At 57.5% G+C, this 15,208-nt stretch overlaps 5 protein-coding genes across 5 annotated transcripts; 2 read left to right on the top strand and 3 right to left on the bottom strand.

Moving 5' to 3' along the window:
* The first annotated feature begins 428 nt into the window (after positions 1-428).
* On the top strand, positions 429-3,081 carry B0T15DRAFT_58645 (tetrapyrrole methylase). The gene is made up of 2 exons (XM_062871097.1): positions 429-547; positions 643-3,081. The coding sequence occupies exon 2, from the start codon at positions 923-925 to the stop codon at positions 2,861-2,863; it is 1,941 nt and encodes a 646-aa protein (XP_062726775.1). The 5' UTR covers positions 429-547; positions 643-922; the 3' UTR covers positions 2,864-3,081.
* A 37-nt stretch (positions 3,082-3,118) lies between these two features.
* B0T15DRAFT_520082 (multicopper like protein) lies at positions 3,119-5,643 on the bottom strand. Its single transcript, XM_062868474.1, has 5 exons — positions 5,345-5,643; positions 4,727-5,283; positions 3,859-4,651; positions 3,616-3,773; positions 3,119-3,533 (listed from the first exon to the last, which is right to left on the bottom strand). Exons 1-5 carry the CDS (start codon positions 5,437-5,439, stop codon positions 3,352-3,354), a joined length of 1,785 nt encoding a protein of 594 aa, XP_062726776.1. The 5' UTR covers positions 5,440-5,643; the 3' UTR covers positions 3,119-3,351.
* Positions 5,644-7,301: 1,658 nt separating this feature from the next.
* Positions 7,302-7,931, bottom strand: B0T15DRAFT_387416 (reactive mitochondrial oxygen species modulator 1-domain-containing protein; the record flags this gene model as incomplete). Its single annotated transcript, XM_062864383.1, has 5 exons — positions 7,302-7,452; positions 7,517-7,607; positions 7,676-7,705; positions 7,788-7,814; positions 7,877-7,931. 5 exons carry the CDS (start codon positions 7,929-7,931, stop codon positions 7,302-7,304), a joined length of 354 nt encoding a protein of 117 aa, XP_062726777.1.
* Positions 7,932-9,030: 1,099 nt separating this feature from the next.
* Positions 9,031-11,642, top strand: B0T15DRAFT_58751 (uncharacterized protein). The gene is made up of 2 exons (XM_062871098.1): positions 9,031-10,277; positions 10,341-11,642. Exons 1-2 carry the CDS (start codon positions 9,159-9,161, stop codon positions 11,541-11,543), a joined length of 2,322 nt encoding a protein of 773 aa, XP_062726778.1. The 5' UTR covers positions 9,031-9,158; the 3' UTR covers positions 11,544-11,642.
* Positions 11,643-14,067: 2,425 nt separating this feature from the next.
* On the bottom strand, positions 14,068-15,186 carry B0T15DRAFT_571455 (uncharacterized protein; the record flags this gene model as incomplete). The annotated part of the gene is made up of 1 exon (XM_062870858.1): positions 14,068-15,186. The coding sequence occupies one exon, from the start codon at positions 15,184-15,186 to the stop codon at positions 14,068-14,070; it is 1,119 nt and encodes a 372-aa protein (XP_062726779.1).
* Positions 15,187-15,208: the final 22 nt, after the last annotated feature.

Below are 15,208 nucleotides of genomic sequence, written 5' to 3' on the forward strand. Positions count from 1 at the left end.
CGCTACACCTCACATCAGATCAGCACTGATACCGGCACATTCCGTTTGGTCGCTTCCAAACGATACATGGGCAATGGCGACGGACGACTGGCGGAAAATACAGGGTTCCAAGGTGTGGTTATGTGATCCGAAAGGTGTTATGCGGGGGTTGCTTGGGCTGCTTAAGGTATTTAGGGCAGCTTGCGGTTTCTTCTTACACTTCGTTAGGTGTTTTAATTTGAACGACTGCGCCGATTATGGCCAGTCGTGGTGGCAATTGTTATCCCTTTCAACAGTTACCTTATCGACCTTGGACTGGAAATCGCAATCCATGAAGTAACAACACAGCCCAGCCAGTCTCTCCCGACCCCTAAGTGCAGTTGAAGTGGGCCGACACTCAATCCTTAATAAGCTGCTGTGTTATGTACTGCCTAACCTAGACGCAATCCGACAGGAAATGCGGATCCTGATTAAAACACTGCGAGGCATAGGCTTGTCCCAAATGCGGCCGACAACGTCCTGTTCGAGGATCTCCGGGTTGGGCGCGATTCCCCGCGGAGTCGAGACCGTTCGTCCCTCCTTTGGCACAGCGGGGTGGCGATAAGCGATAAGGAGCGGCGCTGACCCCGTGAAATGGCGTGAGCGGACACTAACTTTTCTAAGAAAAGATTTCGGAGTAAGCCGAGAATTGGGCACTCTGACTGGTTGGTTGGAGATGCCATATCCACGGGCCGCCGAAGTGATGATAAAGAGTTGAACAAAACCCATCATGTCACACCCATCGGAGTCGGCGGAGATGTGGGTATCGTTGGCTGGACCGGGTGCCCGGGAGGGATGTTTCGAAGGGAGTCATAACCGTCTGTGGCCTCCTTGAGGTTTTTACCTTCACTTTCTCGACCATTTCCTCCTGTACCGTTCTGGCCATCTTCAACCGGTGATCACAATGGCATCCTCATTGCCAGCACCATCGCCGCCACGGCTGCCACCAACCTCCAACACCTCTTTGCTCACAGCGCAGCACTGTACAGGGCACGTCCACCTCATCTTGGGCGCGAACCCCCTCGCCGCAGCCCGGGCCTCGTCTTCTCTATCCGCGGGTGCGAGGCCAATCCTCATAGCGCCCTTACCAGCACCATCGCCATCAGAATCAAAACCAGCAACAGATACGCAACAACAACAACAGCAGCAGCAGCAGCAGCAGCAACCCCTGCACTACAGCCTCGCGGCCCTCATAGCGGCCGGCTCGCTCACCCACCTCGCCCGGCCGTTTACGGATACCGACCTCTTCACCCTCGGCCGGGAGGAAGTCGACAGCGTCGTCGACGCCGTCTTCATCACGTCCCACCATTCCTCTCTACCATCCGAGTGCAGCAGTAAAAGAGAGGAGGTGGAGCGGGTGTCGGCGCTGTGCCGACGGCACCGGATCCCCGTCAACGTGGTCGACGCGCCCGACTTGTGCTCGTTCAGCCTGCTGAGCGTGCACGTGGATGGCCCGCTGCAGATCGGCGTGACCACCAACGGCAGGGGGTGTAAGCTTGCCGGGAGGATCAGGCGCGAGGTGGCGGCCGGGTTGCCGCAGGGTTTGGGGGCGGCGGTCGAGAGGTTGGGGGGTGTCAGGAGGAGGGTTTTGGCGTTGCAACAGCAGCAGCAGCAGCACCAGCAGCAGCAGCAGCAGCAGCACCAGCAGCAGCAGGCGGAGGAGGATGCCTCGCAGATGATGGATGATGGGGTCGATGACTCGGTTGATCAGCCGGCGGGGCTGAATCGGTTGGTTGTGGAAGGCGATGCCGAGGCGGCTAAGACGAGGCGGATGAGGTGGCTTGCGCAGGTGTGCGAGTACTGGCCTTTGAAGAGGCTGGCTGCCATTACGGACGAGGATGTCGAGGCTGTTTTGAAATCGTATCCGGCCGGGCAAGGGCCCGGCTCCGTGGCGAGCAGCACCAGCAACTCCCGGCCAGGCCGCGTCATTCTCGCCGGCAGCGGACCCGGCCACCCGGACCTGCTCACCCGGGCCACCTACAAGGCCATCCAGGCGGCCGATCTGGTGCTCGCAGACAAGCTCGTTCCCGCGGGCGTGCTTGACCTCATCCCGCGCCGCACGCCCGTCTCCATCGCGCGGAAGTTCCCCGGAAACGCCGACCGCGCCCAGGAGGAGCTGCTCGAGCAGGCGCTCGACGGCGTGCGGGCGGGGAAGACGGTCCTCCGGCTCAAGCAGGGCGACCCGTTTATTTATGGCCGCGGCGGGGAAGAAGTCGCTTTCTTCCGGCAGCACGGGCTCGGCGATCGCGTGGTCGTCCTGCCCGGGATCACCAGCAGTCTCAGCGCGCCGCTGTTTGCGGGTATCCCGCCCACCCAGCGGGACGTGGCGGACCAGGTGCTCGTCTGCACGGGCACGGGGAAGAAGGGCAAGCCGCCGCAGCCGCCCGAGTTTGTGAAGAGCAGGACGGTGGTGTTCCTGATGGCTCTGCACCGCATCGAGGGGCTGGTGGCGGAGTTGACGCGGTATACCGCGGCCGAGGAAGAACAGCAAGGAAGGCGAGTGCCGGAGCTGGGGCAGGAAGGGGAGGGCCAAACTCCCGTCCAACCACAGCAGGGAAGCAAGATGAGGACGCTATGGCCGCTCGACACCCCCTGCGCTGTGGTCGAGCGGGCAAGCTGCCCCGACCAGCGGGTCATCAGGACGACGCTCAGGTTTGTCGCCGAGGCCATCGAGCAGGAGGGGAGTCGGCCACCCGGCTTGCTCGTGGTCGGCCGGGCATGCGAGGCATTGTACACACCGGAGAAGGGCCGCTCCTGGGTTGTTGAGGATGGGTTTAAAGGCTTGGATGTGGACGCGGATGGGGCTTTTGCGGCGAATGGGCCTGGGATTGCCGGAATGGCGTAGGTTTGTTAGAGGCACCTAGCATTGTAGGCATACTTCCTACCGTAGAGATCATCAAGACATGAATATTTTGTCTGAGCATTCCGTCTTTGACCTGTTGAGGACACCTCCTCATTATTCCGGGCCGGGTGAGAAATCGACCGATGAGGCGAGTTTGCCGCTGGCTGCCGAGATGGGACAGGACATCGAGCTCTACGACATTGAAACAGTGTTCGGCCGGGGATGACAAGGAAGCAGAGTACAGCACATGAGGGCCTCTTCTTTGTATGCACATACAATTTTCTTCCCCGTTCCACCATATTCAATACATTCATCCACCTACAATCTACGACAACGCAACATATGAAACAAAAGCTGAACAGCCCTCTTGAACAATTTCCTTCGGAGAACATACAATGAAAGACATTTCCATCCAAACCCAGTGCTCTCTCTCTCTCTCTCACGCTCTCTCTCACATCAGCGCAGCAACGCGGGCCACCAAAACGGGCCTTTTAAGCGCCGCTGTCAATCTGATCGACAACATTGTGCTTCGACCACTGGGCCCAGGCCTGACAGTTCTGCTCCACGTCCGCCGGAAGCTTCATCTGCCTCACCTTGTCCCGCTGCACGATCAGTGATGCGAAGAAGCCGCCCGAGGCATGCCATGCGACGTGGCAGTGGAAGGCCCAGACACCTGTTTTTGTTTTTCCCCTTTTCGTTAACTTGGGGTTGGAAGGAAAGGGGCGGGAAAAGGTGGGGAAAAGAAAAGCTCATACCTGGGCTTCCATCAAATTGGATCACGAGATGACCGTTGCCACGCACCAGGGCGACGTCCCGGCGGTGCGGGTTGGATGGCCGAACGATGGTGCCGTCCCACGCACCCGGGCCTTCGTGAAGGACGTAGAAGTTGTGGCCGTGGAGATGCATAGGGTGTCTAAATCAACAGAAAGGTTTTATTAGTACTTTGTTTCACTAGAGTAGTTCAGCGGGTCAGGGAACGGAGGGAGGGCATCGCATACGCATTAGGGGACTTGTTGTTGATGATCAGGCGGATCGACGTGTTCTCGTGATAGTTCACCACGTTCCACTCGCGCGGGTAGCTGAAGTTGCCCTGCGCCGCGAGCGGGAGTACGGGGCTGTTGTAGTCCGTTCTCATGGACACGCCGTTGAACTTCCACAGCGTCACGTCCGAAGCGTTCTTGAACAGCTCGATGTCCATGGTGTGCGTGAAGGTAGCGTCGGGCAGCGCAATGGGATACAGCGGTTCCGCGACGGCGAGGTCGTCGTTGGTGCAGGTGCCGGGATCCGGCACATTCCAGGCTTTGCTGGACGGCGTCGCCGAAGTGTCTGCCTGGTCGTAGTACACGGCCGCCACGGCATAGGGCTGCTTCGTTGCGGTGCACGAGGTGAGGTTGGATCGCATCCAGAAAGCGGACTTGGGCTTGCCAGCGCTGGCCGTGACGAGAACGTCGGCGCGCTGGCCGACCCCGAGCGTGACCACCGAGGTGTTGTACGGCTTCACGGCGACAAAGTCCTCGGCGATGACGGTCAGCATGTGGCCGTCGATCGAGAAGCGCTGCACGCCGTCGGCACCCGTGTTGACCAGGCGCAAACGGTGCGTCTTGCCCGTCTGGAACTTGAACTTCGCGATGCCGGCCTTGTTGGTGCACGGCGTCTTGTCGCCGGAAGCAACGGTCGAGCAGTCAAAATGCATCTTGCCGTCGATCAGGTTGTTGTCCGACACCACTCTGGGACTGCCGTTGGGGGCGAGCATTTCCTTGATGATGTCGAAGTACTCTCTGTGGTGCCAATCTGACAAGCGGATGGGTGAGCCTTGATCGAGGAGCTGATCTATGTGAACGGCATGGGAAACCACACTGGACTCACCACTAAGCAGAATCGGGCCGAGATCGATGTCGTACTTCGCCTTTGTGGGTCCGTGGACGACGATGGGCCCGACGATCCCCCCAGCATATTGCGCCGAGTAGTGGGCATGATACCAGGTCGTGCCGTACAGGCTGGCGATGAACTCGTATGTGTAGCTCTTGCCGGGCGGGACGGGACACTGAGAGATTCCCGGAGCACCGTCCTCCCAGGGAGTGTCATGCTGAAGAAAGCCGTGCCAGTGGATGCTGGTACCCTCTGCTGGGTTGCTGATATTGTTGTGCACGTTCACGACGATCGTGTCGCCCCAGTTCGCCTCGATGAGAGGCCCCGGAAAGGCGCCGTTGACAAGGAGGACGTCCCGCTGGTATCCATCGGGCGCAATGACGCCGCGGCTCACGGTGAAGTCGTAGCGTCGGACTACTCCGGTCTTGGGGTAGTCCCGATACGGATTGTTGCCCCAGTCCGTCAGCGTACCCCATGGAAACCCGTCCGGTAGCGGGTTGCTGGTGAGGAAAATGGGCAAGATCGGGGCTAGCAGAGTCCCCAAGAGTGAAAGGCTGCGGTCTGTCAGAACGGGTACTAAAAGCCGCGATGGCACGGAATGGGGCATGGCGTTACCCATTAGTCTGTTGCTGGGTCAAGGCGGCGACGGCTGTATATAGCACCTCGAGTGCGTCGGACACAGTGTCGATAATGCCGTCCAGGAGGTCCATAGTGGGTAATGATATAGAAGGCAAATAAACCTATACAAGGGAAAAAGACAAACAGCAAACGAGCGACTGCAGGCCAAGATCACATCCGCCGCTCAAGACGGAGCAGATCTGCTCAGCCCAGGTGATACAGCGGGATAAAAATAATGGGAATGCTGGGGAGAAGAAGGAGGAGAGAACGGGCAGCCCAGTGAGAACATAATATCCTCCGCGAGGGCACCGAGACGGCCCCCCTGTAAGCGCCACATGCTGTGAAGCCCACACTGCAGGATGATGGCGGTCGATAAGCTAGCGAAGAGCAAACAACCTGGAAGGTCGCCTCAACCGTGATCGGGTCTCGGCATGTCAATGTTGGCGCAGCCGACGTTTAGGGCATCCCGCTCGTATGCGCACACCGGTGATGCCGCCAAGTGTGTACCTTACATATCGCGCGAACACGTAGTTCCTGCTCAAGGGGCCATCCCGTCTTGCGGCGCGTGGCTGCTGCGCGGCTGAAGCTCGAAGGTCTATGGCAGAGCCGCACGGTATGCAAAGGGCAGCAGAAGGCGTCTAAGCACGGCGATCCTTGCCGACCGCCACGCAGCACGGGAAAAGCAAAAAGCGTTATGTGGAAATCCCGCAAGACTGAGACTTGTCTGTCGGACAACACACCCGCCGAGCTGCGGCTGAGCCATCCAGTCACCAAATCGTCGTGATGGTAGAATAGACCAGATATCGAGTCTGGTTTGGCGTTGTGGAACGGGGCCATTCATGGAGGACAATGTCAATATTCGGCGCCCAGCAACAAGCACATCAGCTGAAAAGGAGCATATCGGAAAATTCCATCATGTATGCGACCCTGCGGTGGCAAGCCACCTCAGCTCCTCGGGATGCTGCATCACCATCCGAAATGGGAAGGAGAGCGCGTCGGCGATGAAGCATTCGAGACCTCCAGGGTCTGCGGCTCGTCTGCGTCGTCACTGCCGCCCCTTCTAGGGAATTCTCAGATCACCATTTGTAGTCTAGAACTGCATGGTCCTTGTGTTGGCCCCGGTGTCCCATCCCGCCGGAAGACGAGACGAAGCCCTGGTTAATACCAGGAATGGGACCCGCCTAACGTCTCGGCCATATGCAACGAGCCGACGCACGCCAAAATAAACTCCTTTGATCTGCCCATGTTCGAACTTCCATGTGGCACGGATGTCTGCTTGCCCGGCCGCTTTTCCCGGCGGACGTTCCTAGAAGTTGGTATCACCGGCACAAAACGCACGACATGCACGTTGCTTGGCCCAGTGTCTTGGTCCTGCGTCATTTTGTGAGGCAGACGGTGCTGAACGTCGGGTCCGTGATCATGCAATGGAGCGTAAATATGGCCGAAGGTAACGCTGTGCCACAGTGACGATATCTCCCACCAGGGATAGAGCCGGTTGAGGTGCATTCCATCCATGCCTTCGTATTTTTAGTCGTGGAAGCGCCACATGGAATCGTCCAAGAAGCGGTCTTAGACGGGTGGCATGGGATGCCTGGCATCGGCTTTGGGCGAGCCGTGCGCGAGTTGGTCGAGGGAGCACGATGCAATTTCGGCCAAGTCGAGCAGGGATCGATTGAATCAAGCTGAGAGCGGTGTGAGCTAAGCCTGGTCACTGGAAGATGTCCCGCAGGAAAGAACGGCGAGGAAGAGCGCTGGATCAGTGTAGTATTGACACAACATATCGCGCCTAGGTAGGTAAGAGTTGGGAGATTTCCACCTGAACGCCATCCCATTCGGCCCTATGGGCATAACATATGTACCACATATGGCACTGTACATCGCCTTCTGCGTACTTCTGGTAAGCGGACCCGGCGAATTTCGTAGACAAATGCGAAACCATAGCGAGGTCATCCGATCAGTTGCCGCCAGGTCGTCGAGCGGTTTGGTAAGGGGCGCGGAAGGCTTGCGAGGCCATGATAATCGGCCGCCTCTGGGCTCGCAGGTAGGCCTCCTGGACAATGGGTGACGAATCAGATCGAATGACGCTGCCGATGGACATGAAGAAGCTGCGCAAAGCATCATGTTAAACAAGTATCACCGGCGAGTCCTCGGCTGGAGACCACGACATACCCGAATGTGGCCCCGGATCCTAGCATGTATTGGCCTAGCGTCCTCATTATGCCGTTCGGACCAGCGCCATATCTGAAGATGTTGACGGTTCCTGAGCTCCATGTTAGACATGTCCCAGCTCCTCCAGAGTCAGAGTCAGTGTGTCCGGAAGCGCCGTACCAAAAATGAAGCCGATGATCATGCCGACCGCTGCGGGGCGTTCAGTGTTAGTTTAGGAGAATATGATTTGCTAAAGGGCCGGATAGCGCGCATCGCGCAGAGTGGCACATACTGCCGCCCATCATAGCACCCATCTTGACTGATCACCAAGTTAGTTGCTGCTCGTATGATGTTCCAGAACGAGCTGGCGGGGGTGCATACGTTTGTCGAAGTTCGACGGCCCAACGGCCCCCGGGTGACTAGGCGGCGGAGGCATGATGGCAGAAAAATTGCTGATTTAGGCCGAGGGGCTGTATGTACAAAGTGCGCTGTTCGCGTCGTCGTGGAAGGTATCGACGTGATGCATGGTATGATGCAGGCAGCGCAATGTTGGTGGAACTTGCCGTCGGCAAAAGAGGAGCCCGTGCAGCGCACGGACCACGAGGAGAACGGAGCACGGCCCGGAGCTGGAACGCGAAGTTCCATCCGCATTTTTAAGTTGGTACGGAATATTTGGTAACCACAGAAGCCACAGTCGCCTCAGCACCTCTACCGTCCATATTAGTAGGTCTCCTGCTTGACGTAAAGTACCGCAGCTATACTGTGCCCATTTGAAATGTTAGTTGAACTCGGGTTCGAGTCCCACTGAGCAGCGGTCGAGCCACATCACGATTCATAACCAGCAACGGTCACGTGACAGGTTCATCTAAGATACAGGTATGGTACAAGGTAAGGTAGATAATTGTGTGGAGAATGAGATGCCAACAGGGCTCAGGAGGGCTCTGAGACCACAGCACACTGATCATGGATAGTTAGTTTGGTTTTCGAGCCATATGACTCTTCTGGATGGATGAATGCGATCTTGCACCGTGCGGTGGTAGAGGGCAATGAATGTTGGTCAACGACGTGACAGGTTGCTTGGCGTATCTGCAAATCAGGAGTCAAGGGGGAGTGGCGCGGCCAGCCTTTCGACTGGGACTCGAGCAGGGGCGCGGCGAGCACATGGGCGAGCAGGCCACCTTCTGGCCCAAGTTCGATCGCTAAGCGCCTCAACAACCCCAGCCAAGGGGCACTTCCCATCAAAATTCGTCAACCTCACCTCTCCGTATCGCCGCATATTGTGACTGTTTTATTCCACCGGACGACTGCATCATTGCGAGGTGCGTGCATCCTTGTTCTATCCATCGCCGCACACCCATTTGTGCACATTTTACGAGCGCGCCCCGGCCCCATCGCACCATCCGCATCCGCCAGCCGACGGTTTTGTGACGCCTCGACGTCAGTGCTAATCTCGACAATTCTACGCAGGTGGGCCGCGAACTCTTGCCCTGCTCAACCGCGGCTCCACCAAGAGAGAGCACTATAAGTGCTTCTGCCCAGGGCCCTCGTTCAACGTAACGCGCATGCGAAGACCGCGAAGGTGTCAGCGCCGGCCTGACCCTGCCAACATCCTCATCGGCCCCGGCCGCGCGCTGCTTCGCCTTTTTCCTGTTGCGCGTTCCCCATGACTGCGGTTGCGACTCCTCCCAGCTTTGCGAATCTTAATCGGCCGGGATGGATTAATGGGGGACAGTCGCTGAATTCCACAAACCCGTCGGACGACATCAGAGGAATCAACATGTTTATGCAGCGGAAAACCCTACAACGTACGAACTCTTCGTCGTCAGTGTCGTCGACATCTTCGAACTCGTCGACCTCCACTGTGACATCCAATGCTGGCTCGCAATCGAACGGCGTATCCTTACAGGCCGCTGGAGAGGCGAATGGGTGGCCGAATCCTGCACCGCGAAAACGTCCAAACCCAAAAGGGTGGCAAAATGGAAAACCAGACGGGGCTGCCGACTTCTCCAGGTCTCGCACACCGATGGCCAACGGCGTCAATGGCACCTCAGCTTCCCACCAGCAACAGTCGGCCATGTTAGCGTCCCAGAACCAGCTCGCAGCACAAGGCGGGCTTGGCCGCCCCGGTACCGATGCCGCTTCAGGACGACAACCAATGCTTTATCTGCTCTCCCTCAATGGGAGCTTCGAACGTAAGACAATCACAGTCCCGTTTTATCCTGAGACTCTCCGCATCGGGCGGCAGACAAACGCCAAAACGGTACCCACCCCGGTCAACGGCTACTTTGACAGCAAGGTACTGTCAAGGCAGCACGCTGAAATATGGGCGGATGCCAACGGCAAGATCTGGATTCGGGACGTCAAGTCGTCGAACGGGACGTTTGTGAACGGCACTCGGCTGTCGCCGGAGAATCGAGATTCCGAACCACATGAATTACAGGCCCAAGACCATCTCGAGCTTGGAATCGACATCGTCAGTGAGGACCAGAAGACTGTTGTGCACCACAAGGTGGCTGCCAAAGTTGAGCATGCGGGCTTCGTATCCCCGACGAGTAATGTTCTGGACATGAACTTTGGGGATCTCGATCCTTCAAGTAGCTCCATGATGCTACCGCTAGGCGGTGTCTCACCATTCCGAGGCAGAGCTGGCAGTCAGGCTGGAGCAGCAGGCAACAATCGCATGCCTCCAGGGGCTATGGGAGGACAGCCGAACACGCTAGCGCAGCAGAGGCAGTTTTGGCTTAACCCGGTCACAACTGAACACATCGTGAAGAAGCTCCACGTAAGTCGTCGTTCTGTATTCCCCAGCCGCTTGGGGGGGGCCATGGCACTGACGATGCGATAGACGGAGATGCGCAATGCGCGGTTACAGAACCAAGATCTGGCGCGCACAAGCCAGTTCATCAATGCGCTGTTATCGAAGGAGGATATCAAGAACGCGGACAAGCCCGCCGAAGTTTCTGAACCTCCTAAAGCGCACTTAACGAACGGGAACATATCGTTCCGGTCAGATGGTGGCAAGACGCGATTTTCGGAGCCACCAGCTCCACCGCCGTCTCAACCGCTGCCGGAGAAGCCGGACGCGGCCCGGCCTTCGGACGCCCCGTCGCTGAAGCGAGCTACAACGGAGCGGCCGAAGGCGGCAAGCACGTCCCCTGTACGACAAGACAACAACAACCTTAACCAAATTCTCCTCCTTACCGAAGCACTGAACAACGCCAAAAGGGAGCTTGACAACCATAGCGCCAGAGTGCGGGATCTCGAGGAGATGCTGTTAAAGGAACGAGAGGCACGGCTATATGCCGAGGATATGATGCAGAAGATGGAGGAAAGCAAGCATGCGAAGATGAGTCTCGAGACCGGAACCCCGCTAGTGAACGGCCACTCCGAACTTGATAAGGCCTTCGACCCGCCCGTCGAACAGGCTCCAACCGCCGAACCTGAGGGTCCTCCGAGCATTTCCGAGACCGAGACTGCGTCAACCCAGCCAGACAAGGCCGAGCAACTGGCAGCCGCCTTCCAGGCCCGGATAGACTCTATGGCATCAGAAATGAACAGTCTGAGGGAGCAGTTGGAGGCATTCAGAATGCGGGCGGAGAAGGCCGAGGCCGAACGGGATGCCGACCGCAAGACTCTAGCCGAGATGGTGCTCCAGATTCGACAGCGCGACGAAGAAGAAAAGAGACGAGAAGTTGAGAGGAGAAGAAGGTCGCCATCCGAGGGCAGGCGGCGTCGCCCCAGCCAGGACAAAGCGCTATGGAAGCCCGCCACGACGATGAACGGCAGCGCCAACAAGGGGCAAACTCCCTTGAGCGAGGAACCTGCAGCAGAAGGGGATGAGTCGGAAACCGCCCCGGCCGCGCCTACCATGCCGGGGGCTAATACCACCAAGCCCAGTGGAGGATCCCTAGCAGTCCAGGGACAGCAGCAAGACGCGACGCTACTACACACACTACCATACGCGTCAATGATTGGGGTTGTGCTTCTCGGGATGGGATTTATGGCCTATCTCAACGGCTGGCAGCCACAGCCGAGACTGGACCGCTAGCCCAGGGGTTAGGCGACAAGTGCAGCCACCGGCGACGATACAATAAAAAGGGCGGCATTCTTGGCGGATGCCATGGCGCATACTCTCTATTGCATATTATGGCATGGCGCGAGCACGGGCATCGCGGCGATGGTTTCTGATATGATAACGATGAACTATCACAATTCCCACTGGCACCGTAATATTTCACTTGTTTGATGACTGGACATGGGCTTCATTCTTCACTGTTACAGACGGACTCGTTCACTTTTGCCTCTTTTCCTTTGTTCATATTCTCTGTGTCTGGTTCTTTAGCGAGCAGAAAGATTCTTTGTTGGGGGTGGTGTGTCGGGTACACCCAGAATGTTCAATTGGCGTTGTCCGCCTTCTTTTTTCCCAAGGACCAAAGCGGACTCTAACAGGCCACCTGCCGTATGTTGTCGAGGAACGGTCACACCCCTTGTGGCCATCTCCCGGTACTGCACATGGACGGAGAAGGCGTGATTACTCGCTGGCACTCACGACGGACACACACGCTCGGCGCTTTTCCTGTGGACCTGCTTCACCCGGCAAACAAGCAGTCAACCATATGTGTATAATGTTCAGTTTTCCTTTTGTGTGTTGTGGTGACTTAGGAGTCTTCATAGGCTAGGCCAAGATTTCAAGGGGCGTTGGGGGATGGCGTTGCTTTGTTTCTGAATTGATACTGCACTTCAAACCATGCTCTTTGTGGTCACTTACTTGCAACATCCAAGGACATGCGCGTAACGGCGGGGATCTCGGTATCCGTAAGTAGGTACTCTATGCGTCACTGTGCAGTTCGGACTGAGAACGATGTGGGCGTTTCGGTTCGTATGTCTTGGCTACGGCCTCGACCGCGCGACCGTCGACGCCCTGCCCCAGCGCATGCGAATCGCGCCCGGGTGGTATTCGCCGGGTCCTGGAGTGGAGTTCGCCTCTGCCGGCGTCTTGTTAGACGGCGGTGCGGTAATCCGTGCAAGCCATCGCCTTGCACGGGTCGCTCAGCGCCCCGGCCGCATATATCCAGGGTCAGGGTGCTCAACAGGCACTGGCATATCACGGTCGAGTCTCTGAACACCAGTACCTGACGAGCGGCCGGGCCCATAGTAGTCCGCTGAGGTATACGGCACTTGTGCGGGTTCACTGGTTACGTGGACCCGGAGAACAGGGTGTCACGTGGGCAACGAAGGTACTGCGCCGGCGTGTCTCGCGATTCAGCCGTGTACACCTCGCCGTGGGAAGGATTTCTGTGACGCCCTTGGTGGGACTATCAACGGCCGCCCAGTGCCTACTCTCATTGGCTGGATGGAGGCTTCTTGGGCATAAAGGGCGCAAGGGGTGTATTGCTACAGGGCGCGTGGACGAAATAAATACTGGCAACCTGACGATGGACATACCTTAGGTACTTGGGACATTTCTTAGCGGGTGCGCCGTGTAAAACGCTCATGGTTCCCGACATGTTTATTGAAAACTAAACAACCAAATGTTACCAAGTTTTCAAGTCTTATCTCAGCGCAGCAAACCACAATCCTTGTCAGCAGCTCTAACTTATAAACTCCTCACCTGATTATGCTCACCCGCTAAGTGGCGTGTCTCTTCTCTTGGGTACGGCAGCCCCTGGCAAACAGTGTCCATCACACTCAGCACCGCGCCGTCTCTGGACCTCGCAAAACCCACCCGGGTCAAAGTCCGATTCCCGCTCGGTCTCCTCGCGCACTTCGATCCCGCCGTCGACCTGAGCGCCGAGAGGGCCCACCATCTCCTGCACTGCACAGGGCCTGCCGCCCCCGTGGCTGCCGAAAAGCATAGCACGGCGCTATTTGGCTCGCCCGAGACGCTCTCGGACCCCTTCGTCCACTTGCTGGGGGGCTCTCGAGACGGGCCCGTCGAGTATGTTGCCTTCACGCTGGATCACAAGATCGCCCACGACGACCTGGACCCGTCTACCTGCGCGCCACGGGCAAGCTGGTATCCACGGATGGTAGGGTGGTGTTTGGGGTTGAGGAAGTGACGGGCCAGCGGCGCCAGACGCTGAATTACCGGCACGAGGTGGAGGAGGCGGACATGCGGAGGTCTTTGCTGCGGCCTGGGGAGGAAGAGGAGGAGGAGGAGGCTATCGGGGCAGTTTAGCATGGGGAGTCATTTCTGTTGCGTCATGGGAGTTTCACAAATGGCGGTGTTTTCAAGTTCAAGGGTATTTCACCAAGCCCCTGAGGGATCAATCTCAAACTTCTCAAGGATAGGGTGGAGTTAGGTTAAGGTACTCATTATTATTAAGGCACCCTAAAGTGATGCTACTGCTCTAATTCATGCCATCCTAGACTCCATCCCCCTCCCCCTCCAGTCCTTCATTGATGCATCACCCACCCTCTCTCCACAACAACAAAAGTCCTCAAGCTCCCGCTCCCATGCAGAACCCTCCAGTCAGTCCCCTTCACTGATGCTGATATCACCCACCTTCCCCCACAACAACAACAACAACAACAACAAAAAAAAAAAAAATATCCTCAAGCTCCCATATGCTTCAGAACCCCAGCCGCCCATCAACCTCCTTGACCGCCGCCTGGCAGCAACCCGCCTTCTTCGAGTGCGCGCCACAGTACGAGCACAGGAATTCCCAGCGACTGTTCACACCACTGCACTCACAGCACACCCAATCGGCATCCCGCGCGAGATAGGCACTCATCTCGTCCTCATCCTCGCCGGCAAGCCCGAGCGGACCGGCGCGGGCGATCTGGCATTGGTCGTTCACCCAGGCCGTGTTGGGCGGGATCATCTCGTTGTGCTGCTTGTGCTGCTGTTTCTGCATCAGCCGATGATAGTCCTCCTCGTCCTCGTCCTCGTTGCAGTTGATGCTTCTGATGCGGCTGGTGCGGGGGAAGGGATGGTAGGGATGGTGAGTGTCTTCTCTTGCAATAATGGAAATGGGCTTGGCGGGCACATAAGAATAGAAGGAGGTGGAGGTGGAGCTGATTGTGATTGTGGTGGTGGCTTGCTGGTGCTTCTGCTTACCGCCCAAGAGTGGTTCTTGTTCTCCCGTAAGGGGCTGTGGCTGTTGTTGCGTCTGGCTTTGCTCACTTTCCTGCTGTTTTTGGCCGAAGCAGGTGGTGATGAAAGCAATTGATCGCTTGATGCCGACCGCCAGGTCGGTAGCCAGGCGGACAAGGAGCGGCGCTTGGTCGAAGGATTGCTGCTTGAGGCCTGCGTGTGCCACGAGTTCCGCGTAGAAGGCTGCGCCGCCGTCGGTGCTGGCTACCTCGTTGTCATCGTCATTGTAGTTCGCCGATTCGACGCTCGGTTGAATGTCAACTTGGTGCTGTTCATCGACGAATTTCTGGATGTACGAGAACTCCCTTGCAGGAGCGGCCTTGCGCTGGCGCTGGCGTTTCAGGGCAAGCGTGAGCAGCGACTCGGTTTTCTTGAGCGGCGTGATGTCCCGTCGATGGAAAGAAAGCTCGCCCGCAGGAGGGCTGTAGTAGCCCGAGTCATCCTCGTCGTCGGTCTCGAAGACCGACTCCCACGAGGTGATTGAGCTGAGGGGTGCCGGCGCTGGTGTTTTGGGGAGGCCCTGGAAGGTGATTTTCTCCCGTTGCGGCGACAGCGAAGTATCGCTGCATGAGTCCGGAAGCTTGAACTTAACCATGATGGGTTATGGTTTGTTGATG

Source organism: Chaetomium strumarium (assembly GCF_033439665.1).
Source record: "Chaetomium strumarium strain CBS 333.67 chromosome Unknown B0T15scaffold_1, whole genome shotgun sequence".
In the NCBI taxonomy this organism is placed as follows: Eukaryota; Fungi; Ascomycota; class Sordariomycetes; order Sordariales; family Chaetomiaceae; genus Chaetomium; species Chaetomium strumarium.